At 30.9% G+C, this 12,936-nt stretch overlaps 1 protein-coding gene across 3 annotated transcripts in view; it reads left to right on the top strand.

Moving 5' to 3' along the window:
• Positions 1-12,936, top strand: part of LOC117182113 (4-hydroxyphenylpyruvate dioxygenase) — a 549,071-nt gene that overhangs the window by 474,637 nt on the left and 61,498 nt on the right. For all 3 annotated transcript variants that reach the window (XM_033375146.1, XM_033375154.1, XM_033375145.1), the window contains one exon: positions 4,813-4,935. In XM_033375146.1, the coding sequence (XP_033231037.1) occupies positions 4,813-4,935 (123 nt within the window). The remainder of the gene's footprint in view (positions 1-4,812; positions 4,936-12,936) is intronic.

Raw genomic sequence — 12,936 nt, 5'->3', positions numbered from 1 at the left:
TGATAATATTACAATAATTTTATATTATAATAGTCTTATTTAAATCTTGATCCGCATTTGAAAGAAATTTAAGAAATTGGTGATTTTAGAATTCATCTCGTTTGGACAAAAACTCAATTATTTGATTGAAAAATTAATTATTTGGTTGAAAATGTAACTATTTTATAAAAAAGTCCTTTTTCCCATCAAAAGTTCAACTATTTTCTTAAAATGTTTATTTCTTTTATTTGAAGGTTCATCCCTTTCGTTCAAAATACATTTTTGAAACTGACAATCTATACCATTTTTGGTTAAAAAATCATTCATAACTATAGTTGAAAATTCAACTATTTGCCTTTAAAGTGGGTTAAAAATTCAGCTTTCTGTAGATAATACTCTTTTTGACTTTAAAATTAAATAATTTTGTTGAAAACCCATGTATTTTGTTTAAAATTTGTCTTTTTTTTGTAGATCATTAATTTTCTTGGTCAAAAATTCATCTGATTGGTTGACAATTTAACAACTTATCTGAAAATGTAACTATTATAGTATTGATTAAAAATTAATCGTGTATATTGGTTAAGTTGGAAAATCGTTTTATATATATATATATATATATATAGAACATTAATAAAAAATTCACCTTTCCCTTGAAAATTTAACAATTTTTTGGAAAATTCGATTTTCTACTTGTTCAATTCAATTGCTTATCACAGTTTTTATCACATTGTATTAGTTAAAACATCAATTATTTGATAGAAAATTAATTAATTTGTTTTCGATTATGATTTTTCTTAATTGAAAGAACTTTAATATAAAATGTTTTAAATTTAATTTAAGGTATTAAAAATTGAAAAAATAATTTATTTTACAAGCTGATTCTGAATCCGTTCAAAATGAAAGAATTAATAGATATTAGTTTATAAAATTATTTTCAATTATGACTTCAAATATTATTTCAGTCTAAAAAATTTTTATTTTTAACCCATTCAATTTGAAATTTTTTAATTAAAAAAAGAAGATTTCGTTAATTATCAGCAATATTTGACCGTTTATTTATAACAATCCATTACAAACAACTGTTAAAAACTATACAAATTTTAACACATTGGTTCGAAATAGAAAGCCTTGAATTGTTCAATTTGTAATGAGCTCAATTTTAAGTTTGAACGCTACAATTTTAATTTAAAAAAAGATTCAAAATTAATTAAAAACTTGAAATTATTTGAAATAATTTGAAACACGATGCAGATTTTTGCAGATTAAAAAAATAAGCTTTTTGAGAATTGTAAAATATTTAAAGAGAATAACAAAAATTGTTGTGATTGCTAAGAAAATTGAAAATGATTTTTTATTTGGAAAAATTAAGTTTAAGTGAGTATTTGAAAAGATTTTCAAAATTAAAAAAAAAGAATCAGGACGATCTTAAGCAATTTTTTTATTTTGCAGTTTTCTTAATTTCAGGAAAAAAATCTAATTAACAAAATATATCAATTTTCAACACAACAGTTTACTTTTTAACCAAGTAAATTAATTTTCTATCAAATAATTGGTGTTTTAACTAATACAATGTATAGGATAAAGTTTCAACCAAAAACGGAATAGTTCAATTTCCAGATTTCCAACAAAATACATAAACTATAATTATGAATCCTTAATAAACAAAAATTTAATTTATTTAACTATTCTGATGAAAATATGTTTTATGTGTTGTTGAAAATACTTTTCGGAAACTGACGATTAATCTATACCACTTTTGGTTAAAAAATCACGTATTTTGTTAAAAATTCGTCTTTATTTGTAGAAATTAAATGGTTTTATGGAAAATTTATACTTTTTGGTTTAAAAATTAAATTTTTTGGTTGAAATATCAACTGTAAATATTTTTTGGTTGGAGTCGTTTTGTTATAAATGCAACTGTATTGTTAAAAATTAAAATCATAATTTTCGGAGGAAAAATTTGATTATTCACTTAAAGTTGAAATGTTTATTAAAAAAATTAATTTTTGCCTATTAAGGATTCATAATTATAGTTGAAAATTCAACTATTTGCTTTCAAATAAACTTTTTTGTTAAAATTTTTAATGTTTTGTAAAAAATGCATCTTTTGGGCATTAAAAGTCTACAATTTGATAAAAAGTTAAACTATTGGGTCGACAATTAAAATTTTGGTTCAAAAATCATATTTTTGGGTTAAAAATTCAGCTTTTTTGTAGATAATACTCTTTTTAACTTAAAAATTAAATAATTTCGTTGAAAATTCATGTATTTTGTTGGAAATTGGCCTTGTTTGGTAGAAATGTAATATTTTTGGTTGTAAATGTACCATTTAAAAACTTTGTTAAAGTTTTATTTTTTCGTTCAAAAGTTATTTTTTTTATATCTGAAAATTTAACTGTTCTAGGATTGACTAAAAATTAATCTTTTTATCTGGAAATTCAACTATTCAATTTTTTCAAATACTCACTTAAAATTAATTTTTCGAAATAAAAAATCATTTTCAATTTTCTTAGCAATCAGAACTTTTTTTTTAATTTAAATTTAAATTAAATTTTTTTTTAATTTTTTAGACTGAAGTAATATCTGAACTCATAATTAAAAATAATCTTATAAAATAATATCTATTAATTCTTTAATTTTGAACGGATTTAAAATCATCTTCTAAAATAATTTTTTTCTTCAATTTTTAATATCTTAAATTAAATTTAAAATATTTTATTTTTAAATTCATTGAATTAAAAAAAATTATAATCGAAAACAAATAAATTAATTTTCTATCAAATAATTGATGTTTTAACTAATACAATGTAGAGGATAAAGTTTCAACCAAAAATGGAACAGCTTCCTGATAAAAACTGTGATAAAAAAATTGAATTGAACAAGAAAAAAACGAATTTTTAACAAAACTGTTAAATTTTGGGAAAAGGTGAATTTTTGACCAAGAAGATTAATGTGCTACAAAAAAAAACGTTTTTACAACTTAACCAATATCTACGAATAATTTTTAATCAGTCCTATAATAGTTACATTTTCAGATAAATAAAAATATTTTTCAAAAGAAAAAATTAATTTTCAACAAAGTGGTTGAATTGTCAACCAATCAGGTGAATTTTTGACCCAAAAAATTAATGATCTACAAAAAAAGACAAATTTTAAACAAAATACATGAATTTTCAACAAAATTTTTTAATTTCAAAGTCAAAAAGACGAATTATCTACAAAAAGTTCAATTTTTTAAGCGAAGAATATGAGTTTTTAATCAACCCAAGAACATATGCAGTTGATATTTCAACCAAACAATTGCATTTTTTATCAAAAATGATACATTTTCAACCAAAAAGACTAAATGTCCACCAAACAAGGTCGATTTTAAACAAAATACGTAAATTTTCAACAAAATTATTTAATTTTAAAGTCAAAAAGAGTATTATCTACAAAATGCTGAATTTTTAACCAAATTTAAAGGAAAATAGTTGAATTTTCAACTAAAATTATGAATCCTTAATAAGAAAAACTTATTTTTTTTACTAAGTAGTTCAACTTTAAGTGAATAATCGAATTTTTCACCCAAAAATTATGATTTTAATTTTTAACAATACAGTTGCACTTACACCAAAACGACTCCAACCAAAAAATATTTACAGTTGATATTTCATCCGAAAAATGTATTTTTTAATCAAAAAGCATAAATTTTCCATTAAACAATTTAATTTCTACTGAGAAAGACGAGTTTTTAACAAAATACATGATTTTCTAACCAAAAATAGTGTAGTTTAATTGTCAGTTTCAAAAATGTATTTTCAACGAAATAGATTAACCTTCAAATAAAAATAATAAAAATTTCAACAAAGTAGTTGAACTTTTGATAGAAAAGAGGACTTTTTTTACAAAATAGTTACATTTTCAACAAAATAATTAATTTTTCAACCGAATAATTGAGTTTTTATCCAAACGAGATGAATTCCAAAATCGCCAATTTCTTTAATTTCTTTCAAATGCGGATCAAGTTATAAATAAGATTATTATAATATAACATAATTATAATATAATCATTAATAATATATGTATATATTTATATATATAATAGTATTAATATTTATCAAATTTATATTTTATACTTGAAATAACATAACCTCAAAATATACGCATATCAAGAGGCGCGCGAAGTATTCAAATCATGAGAATCGCCAGCATCGAAATCTGGAAATATTAAAATCCCAATCTCTTCATTTTACTTCAAAGCAGATAGAGATATAATTAGAACCGCCAAAGTGTTCCGACCGGCAATCGTGCACCTTCGAGTTTTCAAATTCAGAAGAGGAGAAATGGGTTGCGCGCGCAATCCAATCATTTACATCGTCTCCTACTATATTTACACGGACATAGACTTGTGATAGTATTGGACCACGTCTCGTTTCAGATCTGGGATCACTGGTACGAACATCGGGACCGAAGTGCCGAAGTGAACCGTGCCCGGCACTCGGTGGACTGGCGATTCTGGCTGGGTGCGCGCGCCGCGTCTTAGTGGGCTGCCCTTCTCTACTCTGTTCGATTGGAAGGGGTTTTCGTTCTCTATGTTTTGTGTGAATATTTGCCGCGCGAGAAGGCATGTTCAAGGATTTTATTTATACATGTCATAAAAGCTTATACAATATCGTACCGTATCAAACTTAGATTCACTGAGCAGTACGAATAATCCTACACGTTACACCCTTTTATCAGAGAAATTTTAATGGAAAGAAGCACATCTTGACATGCCCTTGTGAATCCAACAAAAATTTGTATTATTACTTTATTTGACTTGAAACCATAAACTTATTTTGATTGTTATAGATTAAAAATCTACGTTCACGGGGGATGGAGTTTCTTAGTGTTCCAAGCACATACTATGACTTGCTACGGAATCGTCTGCAGCACTCCTCGACTAAAATCTTGGAAGATATGAATATAGTTCAGGTTTGTTAACATTCATGCTATATAATTATTATTCAAATTATTGTACTTATTGTGGTGTTATTTATACAAGACCATTGACATGTAAAATCTGCATATTGAACACTTTACAAAACGCATTTAAGATAAATATGGTATGAACTATTTGGTTTAAAGCATAGGAGAAAATACAAATCTCTGAAAATAAAAGACCTTGAGGTTCTACTCTATTCCCGTTTATCTAACAAGAATCTATGTAAAAGGTTGTTTAAAAACAATATCCTGCTGATTGTGCCAAAATTACCCGGAAAAACTGACTTACCCGGAAATAATAAATCACCAGTTGCAGTCCCTTAAAAGCTTGATTTTAGCGTTTTTTATTGTTTTTCAACATTTTACAAAAACGAATTAACAAATAAATAAAACGGTTTTATCGCTTCATGAACAAAGTTCTGAGAGCTATAAATTTTATTTTCGAAAAATAATGCCGAAATCATTATATCTAAACTCAATCATTCTGAGCAGATACATATATCTTCGTTAGTTTTTTCTCTTAAACTACCGAGGACTCACCGCGAGGAAGTAGCAGAATATAGAGTCCCACTCACCTCAACCACTCAACCACGCAAATATGATCTGAATTTACATCAGTTTGAACTGCTATTTCGTCATAAAATTGTACAAAATTTACCTATGAACTAGCGTAGATTCACTCATAATTAAAATAAAGCCTCCCCATGTTCACTCTTAGCTGATTTGCTTGCTTCAGTAATTATTTTGATGTTTCATTTAACTGCCTGTGTGTGATAGATAAACCTACTTAAAGTTAGTTAGTTTAATAATGAGCGGGAAGCACCTGTGTAGCAACCCTGGCGCTCAACATATAAAGCTTATTGTGCCACGCCTTCAATTATTCGCTAAACGTAGTTGACTCCCAGCCCCCCTAGTGAAGCCTCGTATTTTAATCGCTGATCGCGTAGTGGTGTCCTCAGATTTCATAAATTACGCCCAAAGGGTTTGCTGCCTGAGCCTAACTATGCCGAAAACTGACATAATATATGCAGGGACGTTTCATCCTCCCTGCCGAATTTCCTTCACTCTCTCGTAGGGTTATATCCAATTTTGTGCATATGATAGTGTTACGCATCACCATGATTATTGTTATTATTATTAAATATTGATGTGTCGGAAAAACCAAACAGTCTACTAGGATTTGACCCTAGTGTTTAATATTTATGTTGGATCGTAGATTTTCCACTCTTTTTTTAAAGTCCCTGTGATTTCATGAAATTGAGATATTCCTGGTTCCAATTGTATACAAAACTACGAATTTTTGCCGATATTTCGTGAAATGGCATTTAAAATTTTCCGGACTAACCTGAAACAGATGTATCAGGTTATGTTGTTCTTATTTATACTATCTGCTGTGTCTGTGATTGGCCAAAGCAGCCTACCATGAAGTCTGGTCGCATCTAATTGGCCAATCAATTTTGTTTTAATCTAAAGAACGGAAAACTAAATAAGATTAGTATTATAACCGTTTTCCCTATTGATCTTATTAGGGTGTTTTAAGATTTCGATTGCTTCTCTATGTTTACTTGGAAAAATATTGTGTGTTTTTGCGATGGCGGTTGTTTTGTCAAATAAAATTTCATGTGCTGCTTCGATATGATGCTCAGCTATTGCTGATTACGTGAAAAGTTTTGCACAAGAACACGGGATTTTATATACTCTCGGATCATTGAGAGGCGACTTTTTGTCTTTATGGTTGTTTAGAGGATTTTCCATATTCGGAGGTAGTTTAAATATGTTTTGAAAGCTTTCTTTATTGAGAATTCTTCCTAGTTGTTCTGTGACATCTTGGATGTAACATAGGATGGTGATCGTTTTTCTCTTTCTTTTTTTCGTAGAATGTATTCGCTTGTTTTTTAGTGTATTTCCTTATTGCTTTATTAATTTTTTTGTTTAATTATTCTGTATTAGGATTTGTTTAACTTTTTGTGATTTCTTTTTCACCTTATCTTTATCTGTTACGGAGACATTTCTGTATACAAGGAATCAGATGACCGATTGTTCCTGAGGTGGTTGGTGTTGGGAGGAAGCATTTAGGAATCTGTTTTTGTGGGTGTATTTTCTGTAAACTTCATAGACTAATGTGTTATCAGATCTTTTGTAAACCAGAACGTCCGCGGAAGGAAAGTATCCTTTATGTAATATTGGGGTTTAATGTAAATCTGTTGTATCTTTTTGATTAAGTCAAATGAGTTTTGGGCGTGAGTGATCAAATTTCCTGTAAAAGGATTCAGTTCATTGATGAGGAAGCGTGCTAGCGTGTAAGTTGGTGAGTTTATTGCGCTGACGTTCGGCCTGAGTGAAATGTTTTTTTTTGTAGACTTTTGAGATTTCGTCAAGTCTAGGAGAGATAAAACAGTAGGTATTAATTTAGATATTTTTTCACTGTCAAGTTTAGTCTCTTAGAAGGTTTTTGTTTTACGGAATATATGTCTTTATTTCGATTGAGTTCTTCAATTGTGATTTACTCTTGTTTTATAAATTTTATGGAAGGAAGTCAGGCTTGGCGTTAAAGGTGGGCCGTCGCACGTCGCATGTCATTCAATTTTCAAGTGCAAGGGGGTATACTATGTATTTCATATTACTGATGATTTCTGCCTTCGGGCTTTTGGAGGGAGCTAATTCACTAACACAGTGAAATACATCCCTGACTATCCTCTCAGCAATGAAATGATTTGAGCCTTATTTAAAGGACATAATTTTGCAGTAGCTCCCTTCAAAATCTCGAAGGAAGAAATTATCAGTAATTTGAAATCCACACTATATACCCTTCTAGCAGAAAAAGCGAATGATATACGACGTATGATGCCCAACATATTGAGCCAAGCCTGACTTTCCTCCTCAAACTTTACGAAACAAGAAAAAACCGCAATTAAAAAACTCAATCGGAATATGGACATTACGATATTACCCGCAGAAATAGGAAATACAAGAGTAATAATGAATAAAGAAGACTATAGCAACAAAATCATGAATCATTCTAAACGACGATACATACAAAAAAGTTAAAACAGACCCCACAAAAACAATAGTCAGTTAAACCAAAACCCTTCGAAAAGACTCTAAGCTTGAGAGCGAAACAATATCTAAATTATTGCCTTCTAATCCTATCTCTCCTAGACTTTACGAACTCCTAAAAATCCACAAAAAACATTCCACCCAGGCTGATCATCAGCTGATCATACAACAGGTTCACATTGAACCTCAAGACAACATAGCGAGGTTCGACGTAACATATCTCTTTACGAAAGTACCAATCTCTGATACAATTGATAGTAATAAATCTTTTCCAAATTTTCACTCCAAACTCATACCTTTGATAGAAAACTTTCTCAATAATACTTACTTCTGTTTTAACAACCAATTCTATGAACAAATCTCAGGAGCAGAACTGGGATCTCCAATCTCACCTGTTATAGCTAAGATCTTTTTGGAATATCTAGAAACCAACATTTTCAACCAATGCAAGCTTAAAGAGGAATTTTAGTTCCATTACTTTGACGACACTCTTTTCATCTGGCGACATGGACTAGATGAACTGAAATAATTTTTTCGATTTCTTCAATCGATTACATTCTAACATGCAGTTCTCCATGGAAATTGAAAAACACGAAAAATTTCCTTTCTTGGACGTACTAGTATAAAAAATACCTGATAACACATTAGGCCATGAAGTTTACAGAAAATTTACCCACAGAAACAGATATCTACATATCATGTTCCACCACCAGCCATCTCTAAGCAATCGGTCATTAACTCCCTTGTATGCAGAGCTGTCTCTATACATATAAACATAACGTACAATAGGAATTACAAAACGTTAAAAAAAATCTAATACAGAACGATTACACAAACAAAGATATTGATAAAGCAATAAGAAAATAAATCAAAAAATAAGCAAACACATTCTACCAAAGAAAGAGAGAGAGAAGATCGAACACCATCTTACCTTACATCCAAGGAGTCACAGAAGAAATAGGAAGAATTCTCAATAAACACAACATCTCAATGACCCTGGACTATATAAAATCCCTTGATCTTGTAGCAAAGTCCATATTGGAGAAACCGGGACAGCGGTGAGCCAACGTATAAAGGAACATTGGTAAAACAACCGTCATCGCAAAAGCACAAAATATTTTCCGATGAAAACATATAGAAGCAATCAAAATCTTAAAACACCCTAATAACATCAATAGGCACAACGGTTAGAATAACAAGTCGAATTGGCCTTTCGTCCTCTCGGATTTAAAAAAGAAGACTTGACTGGCCAATCAGGTGCGACCAGTCGTCATGGTGAGATGCTCTGGCCATCACAGGCATCTAGAAAGTATACATAAGAACAACATAACTTGATACCTCAGTTTCCGGTGAGCCCTCAAGAAGAGAGCTGCAATGTTCACAAAATTTCGGCAAATACTCGTAGTTTTGTACAGGATTCGAAACCCGAAATATCTCTTTATATCATAATGAATCATCGTGAAAGAATTAAATCTATTACTAAATAATTGCAAATTTTTAGTACTTCAGAACTCAGGAATGGTGTTATTTTCGAGAGAAAATAAACTACTAATAATGCTCTTATTCCCTTTTCCCTTACAAGAGTTTCAAAAAATGAAGTTTAAATTTTCCTTTCTTGACATTAAATTTAATTATAAATTACTTAATAAAAAAATGACGGATTTGAAATAAAATTGTCGTTGGGGACGAGATGCAACAAGCTGAATGGGACGGAATGGAACACCGGAACATCCGCGAATTTAACCTGTCGCAGTCACTGTCAGTGTAGCCGGTCGCCGGTCGAGTTAGTTTCGAGATATTTTCAAGAAGCAAAAAGTGATAAAGTACTTCATATAAGTTATTAAAGTGCGAAATTATAAAAGAAAGACTGGTAGACAAAACTGGCCAGAGGAAAGTTTAAAAAGGGCATTCGAAAACATAAGAAACGGTGAGTTAAATTACTGCCAAGCTGAAAGTAAATATGAAGCTGCGGCATCAATACTTAGTCGCACATTTGCTTAATACGTGCAAAATAATAAAATAGAAACGGTTTATCGAAGGAAGCTTAATTTTCCTTTTGTTAGTTCTTTATGTGGGAAAAACTTATGTTCCTATTTGCGCTGTTTTTAAAAATTAGCAACAACTACCAAACAAATAAATGTTGTGTTCAAATTTAGTTTTTTCATCCTTTTACATACCTACGTAACTTTCAGATAATATGGATATTTTTCTTAGAATTAGCGTGAGAGATTCTATGCACCGTCTCGCCCCACATTCCCCTACTGTAATGCGAAGGATCACACGAGTGAGAGAGATTTAAAAAGAGATTTCAATCAAATTAATTATGTCTGACCTTACTTTGATGTAACTCCTGGCCCTCCTCACGTCACACACACTCGCGAAGTGTCGTCACGTAGCACTCACTCCTAAATTTTTTGCCCTTCTAACCATTTCGGTGTGCACGAAGCTTTCTTTGACGTTAAATTATATATTCACTTGCGGAAAAATTCAAATAAGCAGGTGAGATTTCTTCATCGTACAATTAATTTTTGAGGTGATTAATTTACGTATAACTGTTATTTAACGCGACAAACGCGGACGGAACCAGATTGAAAAATACTTAATAAAATTTATCAGATTACAAAAGCCTCACCGCTTTTTTAGGTGAGAAGTGGATGACGACTGCTCGCGATACAAGGCTGTGATAAGCCTTGTTGCATGATTAAACATAGAATTTGGTTGGGTTTATTGATGATGTTGCATTTTGTAACAGATTAACGTGTCCTCATCAGGCAATTGGCGCCGAGTATGACATTAAAAAAGGGGACTTTATCAACTAATTGGGGTTCCGAGTTAACTTTAATGTGAACTTGACTTTTTTCCAATCTTGAACTTTTGATTTTAAAACAATTTTCTACAAAAAATTCTCTAGATATATAATTATCCTCTAATCCAGTGTCAGTCATTGCACTTATAAGCATGGTACTTATCTCTATTACGATCTTTCAGTTTTCACAAATTAATTTACAGAAATTGTGGGATTACAGAAGTAAGAATAAAATAATTGCGAATATTTGAAACCCTGAGAATTACTAAGTTTTGTTTCCCTGTGTTTTAAATTTCCCTTGGAATTATGAAATATCTTAAAATCGGTTTTTAGCATTATGAATCCCCTCCTTTAAACCTCCTTGAAAAGTTTTCGCGAATTGTGGATTTTTTGCAGATTATAAGCCCTATTTGCTATTTTAGATACCCTTCTCGTAAAAGAGATGGGACCTTTATTTAAGAATCACCTGAGCAATGAGGCTTAAATCTGTGAAAATTTTAGTGCTATATTTGCCAGAATATAATACGGCCTCATTGTCCTAACAATTTAATTTGTGAAATTCCATTGACTTTGAAATCTCTAGGAGAGACTAATGGAATTTCTTCAATGTTTAAAAGATCTACCTTTTAGGGCTTCTTTTGTCCTTAATTGAGGAATATAATGGATTCTTGCTGTGAATTTGAATAATTCCTAGAGTCTCGTGATATCTCCTCATTTAGGATTTTTGAAATATTTTGAGCAACGGCACCAACTTTCTCGTAGTTCCGCAGATGGTACGTATTTTAGCTAGCACGTACATGAAGATTCTTCCCTCGTTCAAAAAGAACGGATATCCTGCTTCACGAGGTGGCATTCTACTCAAAACGTCTGACACAATGTTATTTTTGTCCTCACAAAATTGTATTTCGAACCAATAGTCTTGAATGGCCATGATCCACCTTGTTAGCCTTTCACTGACTAATTCACATGTTTTAAGAAAGGTCAGTTCATATCCCTTTGTAGTTTTAATGGCGAAAGATATAGGTAGGTGTGCCTTTAGCTTATTTATTTGATAAAGCACAGCCCCTAATGCTACATCGCTAGCGTCCCTTTACCTTCTTAAACGCGTCATCTTTTTCCAGGTCCCAAGTCCATTTGTTTCCCACTCTCAACAATTTAATAAGAGGAACTAGGAACTAAGAACCTAAGAATCCACTCAATTCCTTTAACTTTCTTGGCGTTGGAAATTCATGAATAACCTGAATTTTTTGGGGTTCTGGTTTGATTCCTAAAGGTGTAAGAATGTGCCCCAAAAATTTCAATTTCGAACAGAAGAAGTGAGATTTTTCGAAATTAACTGTCACACTGTGATCCTGCAGGCGCTGAAATAGAAGCTCAAGATGATTTAAATGTTGAGTGATATTTTGCAAAGTACACAGCATGTCGTCAATTAATGTAATTAAAAAATCTCCTATCCATCTCAATACTTAATTTAAAGCCTGACTAGAGCCGCGGTGCTCGTGTTTAGCCCAAACAGAGGAACCCGAAATTCATAACATTTTTCTTCGTGTAAAAACGCTGTATATTTCATTTGATCAGGGTGCAGTGGCACCTGACAAAAACTACATCAAGATCTAATGTCGACCTAACTTTTGTCCCCGCACATCTTTGGAATAGGACCTCGGTTGGTTCGGCGCACACGTAATCGTTCGTAATGAGTTCGTTTAACTTGCGCGCATCCAAACATATTCGGATTGATCTGTCTTTTTGAGGTTATTACTAAAGGATTTACGTATGCGCTATTTGATCTTTGAATAATACCGAGCTCAAGCAATTTTTAAATTTCTTTTTTCATTTTATTCCTGAGAAACATAGGGACCTGATACGTCCTCATTAGGAAATGCCTTTTATCATTCATTTTTAACTTGTGTTTATATATTAAAATCCTACCAGGGTTTTTTTGAATATACAATTTTTATATTGCTAAATGATTTTGTGAAACCGCTCTTTATTCTAAATCTAAGAGCGTGCACTGTGCCACTTTTTCATTTATTTCTTCATCAAGTAATGCAAATTTGTTGTTAATATCATCATAATTTTTAATATCATTTACTTCTTTTGCAACATTTGGATAGATTTCTTCTACTACC

Source organism: Belonocnema kinseyi, chromosome 10, assembly GCF_010883055.1.
Source record: "Belonocnema kinseyi isolate 2016_QV_RU_SX_M_011 chromosome 10, B_treatae_v1, whole genome shotgun sequence".
In the NCBI taxonomy this organism is placed as follows: Eukaryota; Metazoa; Arthropoda; class Insecta; order Hymenoptera; family Cynipidae; genus Belonocnema; species Belonocnema kinseyi.
Note: the sequence above shows the minus strand (reverse complement) of the source record. Positions and strands in the feature narration are given on the sequence as shown.